The following is a 14,783-nucleotide window of genomic DNA, read 5'->3' as shown; positions in this document are numbered from 1 at the left end:
CATGAATTGACTTATATGATAAGGAAAATAAACTCAAACAATGAAAAGAAATTACTAAAAGGAATGTGCAACCAAATATGAGAGAAAATTACTGAGATGAAGATTTTTAAAGTTACAGGATAAAATTAAAATGATAAAATAAATTGTGATATGGACAACGTCTAAGATTTTGAGGATCCGTCTAATAATTTAGAATATTATTTCTGATCGATTTATTTCAATTAAACTAGAATAATAATTCTGTTTAATTGGAAGTTAAAGGTCTAGAAAAATAGTCACTAATGATTTAAGCATGAATAATTGATGATTATAACATTTACAAACTCATTTAAATATCACGGGAATTTTTTCAAGCATTTAATGTATTCGAAAATTACAATGAATCAAAATAAATTTATAAATAATCAAAATATCAAATAATAAAACCATTCAATTGATCAAACTCATAATATAAATTCTAATGTTGATTCGAAAACAATGTCTAAACCATTAGACTTCATCTCTAACCTTAGTACGAAAATTTAGTCAACCATGTTCATCACAAGAGTTATGTAAATTAAATAAATATTCTCCACGATAAAATTAAGATGAAACACGAAATTTAACACAAGAAAAATAACCCTCCAAAGAGAATGGAGAGAAAATAGAGCCCAAAAGAACTTCCCTCACTGAAGTACAGTCTGTTCCGTTTCCGTCAAAGCCAGTCAAAACTCCAGACCTCTCTCTCACCAACACTTTCTTGCCGCTCATCTCTCTCCAGTTGTTTCCGTTCCCCAACTCTATTTTTCCTCTCACAAAGAAAATAAACCAGAAGCCCTACTCTGCCCCTATCTAGTTCTCTCTGTAAATCACTTCCATCCATGCGTCACTTCCTCTTGCAGTCCAGAAGCCTACATTGCTCAAGCTCCAGACCAAAGCTTTCCCCCTTCTCGCCCAGTCTTTACATTCCATCTTCTCTCACCAAAGCCAGTTCGCTTTTTGAAAAACCCCCATTCCTTGGCTTTCTTTGCCAAACTAAAAAAAATCCCTCTACCCCATCTTTTCCTTTCTCCTAACCTTTTGTCTAAAACTTTTCTCCCACGTTTCGTAAGTCCCTTCTTGCCTGCCCCTTTCATGTAAGCCTTTTCTTTTTCCTTTTTTTTTTTGCCCCATTCTTTCTGCCTCCACCCTCGTGTTTCCCTTTTCAATGGACGTCTAAGAAGTCTCAACTTCCGACGAAAAAGTCTTTTTTTCTTTTCCCTATTGCATTTGGCATCCCCAGACCAAGAAGGTAAGCTCCTGTTCTCAAGTGCTTTCCCCAATAGCTCTCCTCTCTCTCTCTCTCTCTCTCTCTCTCTCTCTTTCTTTTTGTAAGTCTATATGAAAACTCTCAAAAAAGCCCCTACCTTTTTCTCTACTGAAATCCCCCTTCCAACTCCTTTTTCTCCAAATGAAATGTAGCGTGCCTCTCTCTACATTATAGCCCAGAAAAGTCCTTCAGTGTTGCATTTCTTCATTCAGTTCCGGTTAAACATAAAAATGGCAAAGGAAGGAGGTTTGACAACCCCATGTGCATGTGCATTAACAGTTGCCGAAGTGGTCTTCTGTAATTAGACTTGCGTGTTGCATTTGACCCAAAACCAAAGGACCCTCTGGTGCTTTGCCTTTCGTTCTTAGCTGGTGAAACAAAGTCCTACTTTTGTTTCTTTTGGAAACTGACCCCACTGTTGCTACTGTCCATCCATAAGGAAAACAAAAGCTTTTGTTTACTTGTGTTGTGTCCAAAAGAAAAGAATGAAATCTGCCGGGTCCCATGTGTTTCCCACTCAATGTGCTTCTTCTTTCTAGTTTGACGAGTGTAGCCTCTTGGTTTGCATGTGGTTCCACTCAACAATGTTTGTCCCAACGAGCATCTTATTTATTTAGAAACCTAAAAATAACACAGTATAAAACCGAAATAAATTGAAAGGAAAAAAATATCATAAATGTGTTGTGCATGTAAGGGAATGTTGTCCAATTAAATCACTGGTTATAAAAGTAAATATAAACTATGATATTAATTGATTTAAATCATAACTCAGATTTATGCCTATTAACCATTTTTTCATCTAAAATTAATAATAATGTTATGAAATAATTAAAATACATTAATTTTAAATATATAAAATATGCAATATTTTAACTCAATCACAATACCTACCACACTTCAACTAAGCTCACTTCATTTGAGGCCTTATATGGATATCCTCCATCCAAAGTTTTGACCTACGTTCTTGGAACCTCGGCAAATGAACCACTAGACCAACTTCTTAAGTCTAGAGAATAGATTTTACAGGTGCTAAAAGAAAATTTGGAAGGGGCTCAAAATAGAATGTAAATTTATGTTGATAAGAAATGCACCAAGAGACATTTTGAGGTGGGGGACTGGGTTTACCTCTGCTAGCAGCTATATAGGTAGAAATCACTTGTTTGCTACCCCAATTTGAAGTCGCCCCTCCAATTTTATAGGCCTTTCCAGGTCACTTAGCGCATTGGGGAAGTTGCTTACTAGTTGAATATTCCATTTTCTTCAAAAACCCACTCGACCTTTCATGGCTCTTGCCTCAAAAAGAAATTAGGGCCATAGATCCAACCCCTCTCAACTCTCCCACCAATTGATTACAGTGGAGAACTACTTCCAGAACCTGAATCCATAATAGATTGCCTTTTGAAATGCTAGGGGGATCGGCTAGTGACCGAAGTCTTGATCAAGTGGAGTGGAGCTACAGCGAAAGACAACAATTGGGAGCTGTTGTGGAAGCTCTGACAACTTTATCCCCACCTTGTGGGCAAGGTGCTCTAAGGGGTAGAGATTGTCAAGAATCCTAACTAAAGTGGTGATTGGCGCACATGGAGAAGTGAAGAAGAAGAAGAGAAGGGTTGTCTTAACATTGGAACAATGCTATTTGAGGAAGTAAAGAAAAGATGCATATGTGTTGTGATGTAACTAGGTGATTTTACATTCATTTTATAATTTCTTTCTTTCAGTTACAAGTTTTTATTATGTGTATGTGCTCTGGGTGTGTGGGGGTATAAGAAGAAAGGAGAAAGGTAGTAGAGAGTATCTTTGAACTTGTAATTCAGTAAATATTTTGGACGAAGAGTGCCTCAACCTATCCATTGTTATCTTCAAGCACAATGATGAATATATGATATTTCCTATTGATTTCCTTCATGCCCATTTCCATTTATTTTTCCTATTTTTTGTAGCTCTCCAGCAAGTTCTAAATATGCACTTCACATGACAATCTAGGTGGTGTCGTTAGGCTTGGGCAATAGTGATAGTGGCACAAGGCAGCTGTGAAACCAACAGGGAGATGAAGAATTGCATAGGAGAGAGAATAAGACTAAATGGAAAGTGAAAAAAGCTTACTGACAACGGGTAGTGGTGGCGTGGCATAGTGACAAGAGTTAGACAGTGTGAAGAGGTGAACGAAATTAGAGGAGAAAGAAAGGGTATAAGGGGGCTGTGGATGGAGAAGGAGAATAGGAACATGGTTTAATGCAATTGATTAGCCCTCGTTTATTTTCCTATCTTTTAAGTGGGCTGCAATTAAATGGGTTTTTGAGCTGGGTCATGACACATGCTCTTAGAGATAAATAACGTAATCTTCCCTACCTATTTCATCTCCTTAGTAGTACTTCCTGTTAAGGTTGTTTAGGTATTCATGTATTAGTAAAATAAAACTTAGTAATGGTTTGGTAATCTGCATTCGCATCTTGCACTATGACAAATGTGACCAGCTCACCTCTCTCACTATTTGTTATAGGAATTTCAATTCGTTTCTTTTCAAATACATATCCCTGGGTTGTGTACACCCACTACCTTAAACATCCTTAATGACTTTAACATTCTCCGTCTCAGTTATGGTATTACCTAAACTGCAATAAAATTTGAAACCCTTTGATCTCTTTGAGTATCCAACAAAAGTAGCAGCTAATTGTTATTGAGTCCAGTTTTCTATATTTAGACCTATAGGGCCTAGCCTCAACTAGAGAACCTAGATATGAAAATGCTTAATACAAAGCATTTTTCTAATCCATTAACTTATATAGGGTTTTAGCTACTACTTTATAGGTGCTTGATTAAGGATGTAAATCATGACCTTTATGGTCTCTCCCCATAGTGACTCTAGTAATGAAGAATGACTTATCATACTCCTAACCACGTCCTTTAAAATTTGATTTTGTCTCTCAATTACACCATTTTGGTGTGGAGTTCCTAGCATGGTGTATTGAGGAACGATAACACATTCTTCTAAATATCTCGCAAATGGCTTAGAACGTTGTACACCTAATTCGTCATATATATCGATCATGATATTCACCACTATGATCAAATCTAATGGCCTTAATTTTCTTATCAAGCTGATTTTCAATATTAGTTTTATAAGCCTTAATTAAAACGTCAAATACATGTGATTTAAGATTAAATATAGATATCCAAGACAAGAATAATAATCTGTACAAGTGATTTTCATGGTCTAGAGGAAGGAAAATGGATTTAAGGTCTACATTGGTTGATCAACATAAGTTTATCCAGCATTCCATGTATTTCCTCTATCACCAATGCCTCTATCATTTGCTTTCATGTTCTCCACAGAGGGAGACAATCTTTATATGATGACTGAGAGAGACTAGACTTCTCTTACTGCAAGTTGACGTGGATGATACACTATCTACACGGCTTTCATTGTAGAATTTAATTTATAAAATTCAAATTTTTAAACTTTTCTTTCAAATAAATCATGTCATGTCAACAGTATGGAAGGTCTAACCTCGACACCAATTTATAAATATAACTTTTCATTGAGCTAACAAATAGTGTTAGAGTGATAGAGGCTTATGGATAAGCATTTTAATTTGAAGGTCCTTTCTTTAACCATTAATCTGGCCCTTTTCTTGGCTAATAATCTGCCTACGTGAAGGTTCCTCCTACTTTAGTGGATTGTATCCCAAGTCAGATTTTGGCCCACTTCGCTATAATTTATGTCTTATATTATATCATATATAAGATATGTTTTGCAACGATCTACTAAAATATGACAACATGTTAGTAATTTGACTTTTTTTTTTTGACATAGACTTCAATTCAATTCATGAATGAAGGAAGTTACAGTTGTGACCAATAAGTCTGGATAAAAACCCCGATTACAAGCTAACTACTCATCGGTTATAAGCTCTCATGCACACAACTTTCATTGTGTTGGACACTGTCTAAAAAACTTCAAGAAAACTCTCTAATGACATAGCCTTTTTTGAGATGCGAGACTCTGTAAAAACAGAGATATCCATTTCGACTTGTCAGTGAGAAACAAAAACATTTCACATTTCACATTTCACCCCACCCTCCAAAGGAGGAGGGGATTTTCCACCCTCATCCTCCAAAGAGGGATAGGGCCTCACTACCCTCCTCCTCCAAAAGAGGAAAGAGAATTGTCTATTTCAAAAAAATCTTATTAACCTAACAGAAAAAGCAAAAATTAAAACACCAAACAACCCTAACTGAAAAGCAACAAACAAACATTGTGCTCTCCACTATCTGCTCACGCCATATGCCCAACCACAATCTGCTCTGGTACTCTACGGACCACTCCACCCCGAAGCTCACGTAGGTCACTCAGAAGCCCCTGCCCCATGAATTCCTCATCCCAGAAATATTCTCACCGAGCATCCCATCTCTTCTCAGTCTGTGTAACCAGCTTCATCGCCGTCAGCCTCTTCCAATACCGATAAGCCGTGGACATAATTTCCCAAGGCTAAAACCAGATCCAATAACCTCCACTATGGGCGGCAAAGACTAAAACTAGAGACAAAACCAGCCTCTATTCTTATAAACCACCAAACACAGAGCCATCGAGAAGCTTATTGCAGACAACCAAAGCCAAAAAACAGGGCTAACAGATCTAACAACCAAACAAAAAAAAGAATAAAACTAAGAAGCCGTCTAACCACTGCGACACCCGATTTCCGGCCACCATCCATGGGAGTGTCCGCCATGAGTTGCGACCGGGCTCCTCCCCAGAAACAACTTTAACCCCTCCATGCAGCTCAACATACAACCCGAAACAACACCTCTATTTTCCATGGATAAAATAGAGCTCCTTTACCTCGTGAGAAGCACCCCAAACCATCATGCCAAAACCATCATCTCTAGGAGCAAGACACCCTAACCAACTCATACCGTAACCCTCTGAGATGTCCCCACAGAAGACTATACCAAAACAGTCAGGAACATCGGCCAAACGAAACTGAGATCCTGCACCCCCAAAATGAAATGACTCTCCATCCATCTGGGTGAAATAATAAAGTAGAGGCCTCGGGACATAGCCTCTGGTGGTGGCCTTTCAATCACCAAAATCGCAGCCAAAAGAGTTCTTATTATCAGAAGAGAAAATGGCTCATCTCTAAACAAAACGAAAAAACTGGAAAAAAAGGTTGGGGGAGGGAGGAGCCTCCCTCGGACGGTTTCCTATTCTTTTACCTAGAGAGCTTCTCTCACTAGAAGGGATATAAATTGTTCCCTGACTCGTGTTCTAACTATAGTAATTTGACTTCTTAGAGTTTAAGCAAAAGTCTCTCAAGATCTATAAAATTTAGATATTCAAGTTCATCCTTCACCCTCATCTAAGTAAAGAAGAAAGAATAATAGAAACATAATGAAAAAAAACCAAATTTATGAATGCAATTTTCGAAGGAACAATGTCTTCACGGAGATTAATTTGCCATTAATACTTTTGTTTTCTCGTTTAATAAAATGAGCTACACATCGTTAATTATAAGAAAGAATGACAATGTTAACTGCTGCATATTTTCGTATAGGAAATGATAATTCTACCGAAAAACCCTACCGAAGATTTGTACCCATTTTTTTTTTTTAACTTAATGGTTAAGGAAATATATTTTAATGAGTTCATATTTTTGTTAAAAAAAATATAAGGAGGTTTAAAAATTGTTTGAAAATAAAATTTACACTATGGTAGAAATCCTCGGTGGGATTTCTCAGTGAACGTAACAAGGTCCTTTTCGAATTTACAAATCTATCAGTTATTTTATATAAAATTGTAATAAAAAAAATTGTAAAATTATCATTTTCCATTACCGTTTTAAACAAAACGTATTATTCTTGTACCCAAAAAAGTAAATTAAATGTAACAAGTAGTGTTGTTTTTATTCCATTTTACACATCAAAACATTAATAGGACTGGCAATGAGTAAAAGAGGTTTTCCACATATTTATTACATGCAATACATATATCTTCCTCAATTCCTCTTGCTGCAGCCTTATAACTTGACGACCTTGTTTGCTCAGACGATTGGGGTTCCAATTTTTGCTGCAAAAATTGAGACAAATTAATACAATAAAAAAGCCTCATGCTCTTTAAAATAAAATAAAGTACTTCTACCAACAAGCCGGCGTGAAGAATGATAAAATTCGATTTATAAAAAATTTAATTATTAAAATTTTCTTGCCAGTAGAATATTAAAAAAATAAAATAAAATAAAATAATTACCAGCATTCTCTTTAGCAGTACATTCACCGTCGCATTTGATTTCACAGAAGGTGTTGCCATCGCCATCCTTCACGCAACCTTTCTGGCAGGTATTGAAGCATGACCCGTACAAGTCCTCCGTGGCCTCAACCTCATGATTGAGGCTGAATGCTGCAATGACGACAATGCACATGAGAAACACTGCAACGAACTTGTTGGCCATAATGTCTCTTTGCTTGATGCTTGTGTTTATGTGGCTGTTTTGCTTCTTCCTCTTTCGTTGCTCGGTGGGGGAGGATACAAGGTGGAGAGGGTATTTATATAAGAGACATCCAAGGTTGTTTTTGTTTCTGGGTGCTACCTAGATCTACGGAAACGTTTGTGGTTCAAACAGGTTTCTCCTTCAAACTTGGGCTCCGGAACCATTCAATTTTTCCCAATTTCAGGGCTTTGCTCCTAAACTAATGGGAAAAACAGCTCTTTGCATTTTGCATCATTGTTTAAATAGACTACCCACCAAAAACAGTAAAACAACTGGGGTTCCCCTTCCATTCCGTACTGCACACACTTGCAAACTGAAATTGCAATACCACGTCCAATGACACATCAATCTAATCTTTTTTTTTTCCTCTTTTATTAAAAAATAGACATTTTTTGAATTTACAAAGAATTATTAAATGTTATTTAAACAACACTACAAATAAACATGTTCTCTTTCAAATGTTGGAATTATATACTACTATGCCGCTCCATCACGTGTTTCCTCTAGATCTCTTCTCCGTACTTGTGAAGTTGATGTGGGGGTATTCCACTTGTTCTAAGTTTCCATGAGGTTCCAGCTGCTCTCTGTATTCTTCCTCTGAATTGTCCCCTACTTTTCTTTCCTAGGCTGATGTATATAAGCCATACAATATAGTGGTATTAATATTAACAGATATTCAAGGGACATTTATTTTTATCTTGGCTCACATTTGTATGGGGACTTCAAGAAATTCTTAAAATTTTACAATGACAGAATTTTGGTGTTATGGTACTATTGGTGGTGTTCGTGGTGGTGATGGTGGTAGCGTGGAGAAAAATAGTGATGGTATTGGCATGATGATTGTAAAGTTTGTATGTGACATCTCCCGCATTAAACTTGAATTCTTGAAAATTCCGAATTAAAAGGTTCAAGGAAGATTGAAATTACTATCTTGTTAACCGATTCAAAGAAATTCGCCACAAGAAATTTACTAAATTACGGATTAGCTTTTTGCCTTATTTTTTTGGGCAAAGTAAAATAATTAATGCAAGGAGAAATAATTAGCTTTTCCCTATTGTCTTTTTGTTTTAACTGGTTCCATTTTCACTTGTTCGATGAAGGCAGGGCTTTCGGAATCTCATGGAAGAGGAGAGGAGTCCAATTCTGCTATTACCGATCTTTTCACCATCCCTGATGGTACAAGGATAGCAATGGCCATTCAAAGGCAAGTCATTAGGAAAACTCTTCTTTCAAGCAAATTTGCATAGCAAAACGCACCAATAGACAGCTGTACCGTTTGATGAAACGGTGTGAAGTGAATGCGTTTTGGACCGGAATGAAATTTAAGTGGAATAAGGATAAGGAAAAACGCACCGTTTCGTCCTGTTCTCCTCCATTCAGGTTCCTTCTCTCTCTTTCTCTCTCTGCTCAATTCTCCTGCAAATCGCGCTACAAAGTGAAAGCTCTTCAACTTATAGGTATCTCTCTCTCTCTGCTTCTCTTTACTTTTTCTATTTTTTGCTTCATCTGTTTCTTGAAATAGAAACGAGATTTTAAATCTGGGTATACCCTTTTCTTTTGAAATTTCCATGATTTTAAATCTGGAAATAAAAAACCCATGCCAAGCTCGAAATCTGTTTTCCATAATTTCCTTTAATTGTTCAAAATTGAGCCCAAGAAGGCTGTTCAATTTCGGCGTCAAGGGTGAAGTATGTAAAAAACCCAAAAACAGATCATGAATTTGGCCTTCGTAAAAGATATCTCAACAAATGCAAAATCTAGGGTGTAACCCGTCCGGTCTTAGACAAAATTTAAGACCGAATAGGTATATACTGGTTTTGTATGTTCCATAACCGATTATGTACCCGTTATCCTCTTAAATCGGTACTCCAATTTTATCCATTTTCGATCTGATTTTTTCATTTTAATAAAGTATATTATATATATTATAATTGATTATAGACTATAGTGATTATATTATAATATATTATAACATATAGTGATGTAGTATTAGTATAACTATTAATATGCCCTATATAATATTAGTATAACTATTAATATAATAAATTATAGTAATATAAGACTTTAAAATTTAATATTATATTAATTAGTAATTTATCATATAATAAAAAAATATTTTATATATAATTATATATTACATATAAATTATATATAATATAAAGAATTAAAAAATATATATGAATCCTACAAGAAATACGGTCTTTTCCCAATGGGGAGATTCATGCCAAAAAGCTGACTTTCTGTGGGAAAAATCATATTTCCACAAATTGTTGTTGTGGGCAGCTCATGACGTAAAACTTGCCGCAAAAAATATTATCGCCCACAAATGGTTTAATTCGTGACCAATACTTATGTTTTCTCACGACACATTTCGCGGCAAGAGTCAATGAAACTCATCGCTAAAGCATATCCATTTTCATTTATGCTCGTGGGAGTAGGAGCAATTACCACGAGAGGTACTGGTGGGTATTAGTATTACCCACTACAACATTTGTGGGAAAAAACTTCTCCCGGCAAAAAAAAAGTATTTGCCGTTAAGACAAAAGACTTCTCTTGGAAAAAAAAAAAAAGTATTTGGTTCACAGAAAATGTTAAAAGAATTCAAAAAAAAAAAAGTAATTGTAAAAGCAAAAAAAGATGAGGCTGAGCAAAAAATGAGCATAAAAAATTGTCTAATACAAGCTAAAAAATTATATACAAACCTCCAAGATTCAAATTGACAATAATAACACTTCCTAAAAAATAACTAGTTAATTCTACTAACATGTTTACAAGAAAAACCTTGCTGCCCATGTAATCCAATTCAACACAAATGTAGATATTTTATCTATCTAACACTTGAATTTAACACAATAAATAACATAACTGTATAATCATAAAACCAAATTCACGTATCACTGGACTGGTCTGCTAAATAACTGGAGATCTTCCTTTAATCCACAAGACTCAGTTCAAGCCAGCCAGTTCAAGTTAGATGGAAGGACTCTCGTCTAGGACTAAAGGTCTATAAAACAGAGGCTAGATAAGAGAAGGAAAATAGAAGACAAAATTGAGTGTATTGAGTCAAGTTTAGTAAATATAGAATTACAGGTGAGGGGATGAGAACCATGTTGCCTTGATTTGTATGACCATGATATATTGTTCAATAAATCATTCAAAAAGTGGAGCTTTAGACTTTCACAAAAGATCGCTTCATTTTTTAAATGCACATGCTCAAATTTACCAACTTGAAAACTCATAAATGCACAACTGTTCGAAAATACCACCATACACTCACACTTCAAGCAAAAGCAACCACACCTTTCATCAATTAAAACAAACCCAACCAGCCATGTATACTAGCCTAAACAGCCACATATAATAGCCCAAACAACCACACTCATAAAACCAACAGCCAAATGTCAATCCCAACAACCATGTGTCAACCCAACCAGTCACATAGTGACCCAAACAGCCACATATTAACCCTGGACAACCACACATTCCACCAGCTTGAACCATATAAGTTACAAGTTCAATCTCATTTACAATTTTAGGTTCAAAAACATCGGTAGGTAGATGAAATGTATTATCTACTCATTAGGTTCAAAAACTATATATTAGGACTATCTAAATATAGTATTAAAGGGAAAATGAATAATATTTTCATGTAAAAGATAATATAAATTACTACAAGTATGACCTCCTAAACCAAGGTAATGTATAGATAACTCACTTTCGCAGGCATTCATCATAAAATGCAAAAACCTGAGTAATCTGCCAAAAGGAAAAACAAAGAGATAAAAAAAATTATTAGCTCAAAGTATTACAGATACATCACTTTTTTTTAAACGAACATGTAGGTCCAAAAAAAATATTCATGCATACTAAACAAGGTGGTAAATTTGCAAACTACTCCCCAATCTGTCCCCCCCCCCCCCAAAAAAAAAGCCAAAACTGAGAGGCTAAATAGGGTCTTCAAAACAGAGGTTGAATAAGAGGAGGAATATAGAAGACTGAACTCAAAATTGAGAGTTACAAGGACTGAAATTCTGCTACTATAGTGCCTTGCAGTAATTCTAGTTCAATTCTTAAAGCATTTGTGGCTCGGAGTTTGAAATGGCTAGTAGTGAGAAGGGATGAGAATGACATGATCAGAGGGCTAGTTTGATGTGCAGCAACTAACTTAGGTGTTTAGGTGCTAGAATCTAATATAACTGGAGGAACCAGAGAAAAGGAAATCTTCAACAATAGATTTGATAAAGTACTTATCAAAATAAACAGAGTCTAAGCTACGGTCTAGGTATTATTTTAATAGAGTCTAAGCTAGTCTTTTATCCATCAAAATTCTCTTGGAGCCATAATTCTAGACCCTAGGTTCACAAATTCTTCCAACCCAAAGCATAATCTACAAAAACAGAGGATGTGCTTAAGATGGTATGGCCAATGGCCATATGTAACAGAGGTCTGTGAATGCAATGGAGCAAGAGTGGTTATATAAAAGAGTAGGGAGCAAACACTGCAAAAACAAAAAGAATAAAAGAATATTTTTTTTGTTGGGGGGGGGGGGGGGTAAGAAATCATAGGCAAAGACATGATTATCAAGAGGTAAAACCAAGAGCATGGCCTTATAAATTATGTATTATTTTTTTTCCCCTGTAATCATAGAACCATACACAAGAGTTATAATTAATCAATTCCAACACTTGTTTAAAACAGCGCTAGGTGAGAATTAATCCAGTCATAAATAAGATCCAAGTATCAATCAAAGGAATAGAATGTCATAGCATGTCCCAAAGAACAAGCACCCATGTGAGCAAGATACTTTTTTCTTTTTCTAGAGATAATACATATATTCATAGATATGTAAGCATGTTCATATCATTCCAAAAAAAAAAAACTGCTAGGAAAAAAAACTGCTATGAGAATTAAGCCATGAATTCGTGTAGCAGAATACAAATAGCAACAGGAAAAAGAATTGAATTAACATAAGAATCACGGTAAACGTTTCAATATCATTCAAAAATGGAGGAAATTGATCACCAAGCTTGGGAGAGTGGATTTCGAATGTTGGGACAGTGACTTCTTTGCAAATTTGGTATACTTTTATGTTGGGAAGTGGTGCAGTTATTTTGTTTCAAGAATCTAGATATTAGTAACATTGTGGTGATTGTTTCCATACTTGACCAAGCCATTTGTGCATTTTATTCCTTTGGTGTGCCTTTTGTGTGTTTTATTGATATAGGTAATATTTGATGTGTATTTAAAGGTTGAAAAAACCGCAATATGTTAAAATGACAAATGCACAGGGGGAAGTCAAATACCCAACCAAGGCTTTGTGCACATATAATTTGAGGTAATTAAAATCTGTTAGATTAGTATTGAAAGTTCCTTTAAAACTACATACTAGTAAAATCATTAGCCTTATATGGCTCAACCTTCTTTTCATGCTTTTAGTTGGTGGATTTTCATGCTTTATGCTTATGTTGCTTGTTGTTTGACAATTTTACTCATTGATTATTTATAGGTATCAAGATGAAAACATTATTTATGCTTGTCTATGATTTTGCTTATGTGGCACTGATGTTACATGTGCTAATGTGTTAATATAGAAGCCAATATGACAAAAGGGAGAATTTAAAAACTGTTGAAGGCTGGAGCCAATGTTGTTCTGACTACAAAATGGATTGATGACATGGCACTCAAGGCAAGTTTGTAGATCGATGCTTCTTATGTCGCTTTGCTCGGTTTGGAATGAGATTTTGTTTTTGTGTTGATTTTTGATACATCGGTAACAAATTTGATTAATTGGGAAATTAGACTACATCACGAATAACTTAATCATGTAGCTTTTAAGAATTTATACTCTATATTTAATGGTTGCGTAGAGGCTTTTGTGTAATGATTGTTTGTTGAAGTATGTTGCTGCAGTTTTCTAGATTGATTTTTCATTACCTTTTGCAAATATTATTCTTTGTGAAGTCTGCTGAGATTGAAAATTTGTGTTTTTTTGTATAAGCTACTCTGTTAGTTGGAATTGTCGTGCTTTTGTATGTACAATAGCACAATGAACAGTAACATCTATGCAATTGAATCAACATACAAAAGGTTCTATAGGTGTAATTCCTAGTTTGGGAATCAATCTGTTAGATTATGGTACTATAGTTGGCACAATCTGAATTTATAAAGACTATGGTACTGTACAATATGAATGTGTATTGAATTTTCCATCTATCCTATTTAGTGTATTTTTTATTTATTTTGTAATGGACCATTTCCGGCTAGCAAAATTCGGCGAAAATGTTTATACGGATGATAAGACTATTTGCGTCAATAATGTCTAGTCGGAAATACAACTTTCCGACACTCCATATCACAACAAATAAGTATTTGCAGCTGAAAAAATTACTGGGAAAAAGTCCTCCCGGTGACGATTAACTCTGGTTAAACATTTCTTTGCTGCGATATTCCGATATTTCCCGGCGAACATTTTCAACGGAAAAACTCTATTTTTCTGACTATTCCACAATTTCATTGGAAATAGGCATTTTGTGGGCAAAAATTGCGGCTACGATGTAAAAATTATTAGAATCTTGAACAATTTAAATCATCAAGGATGTTTGCTTGAACAAAATGTCAACTGTGTGTCTAGCAAACTAAAATTTTATTTCATGCTAGATCGAGTCTTGAGTGAGTGTCAGTGAATCCTCTCTAACCTTTCACGTATAGATCAAGCCTTAAATCTAATAGAAGTCTCGCTAGTGTGTGGGTGTCTAGCATCTTGGTTGGCTGGACATCAAGTGACATTATAGGGCCCTCTATGTCAAGCCCAGCTTCTTTCTTGTACTTTTTATTCATCCTCAAGCCCATAAATCTTGCTAGTTTCAAGCCCTCGATATACTTTATAGCAATTAAATACACACATCCAACACCTAAAATATTGAATGGCTATTGCATCTTAAATTTGTCATCTCCAATCAAAATAACTAATTAAAATTCGCTTGAAATAGTTACTATGATTGAAAATGAAA

General features: G+C 35.3%; 1 protein-coding gene across 1 annotated transcript; it reads right to left on the bottom strand.

Moving 5' to 3' along the window:
- Positions 1-7,163: 7,163 nt before the first annotated feature.
- Positions 7,164-7,821, bottom strand: LOC122317816 (major pollen allergen Ole e 6-like). The gene is made up of 2 exons (XM_043134851.1): positions 7,533-7,821; positions 7,164-7,352 (listed from the first exon to the last, which is right to left on the bottom strand). Exons 1-2 carry the CDS (start codon positions 7,732-7,734, stop codon positions 7,327-7,329), a joined length of 228 nt encoding a protein of 75 aa, XP_042990785.1. The 5' UTR covers positions 7,735-7,821; the 3' UTR covers positions 7,164-7,326.
- Positions 7,822-14,783: the final 6,962 nt, after the last annotated feature.

The sequence above is a fragment of the Carya illinoinensis genome, chromosome 8 (assembly GCF_018687715.1).
Source record: "Carya illinoinensis cultivar Pawnee chromosome 8, C.illinoinensisPawnee_v1, whole genome shotgun sequence".
Classification (NCBI taxonomy): Eukaryota; Viridiplantae; Streptophyta; class Magnoliopsida; order Fagales; family Juglandaceae; genus Carya; species Carya illinoinensis.
Note: the sequence above shows the minus strand (reverse complement) of the source record. Positions and strands in the feature narration are given on the sequence as shown.

Excerpts from the sequence above, each read along its gene's own strand:
- LOC122317816 (XM_043134851.1), bottom strand. The coding sequence starts at position 7,734 with ATGGCCAACAAGTTCGTTGCAGTGTTTCTCATGTGCATTGTCGTCATT. Across the intron at positions 7,353-7,532 it reads TACTGCTAAAGAGAATGCTG|CAAAAATTGGAACCCCAATC; the intron begins GTAATTATTTTA and ends CAATTTTTGCAG.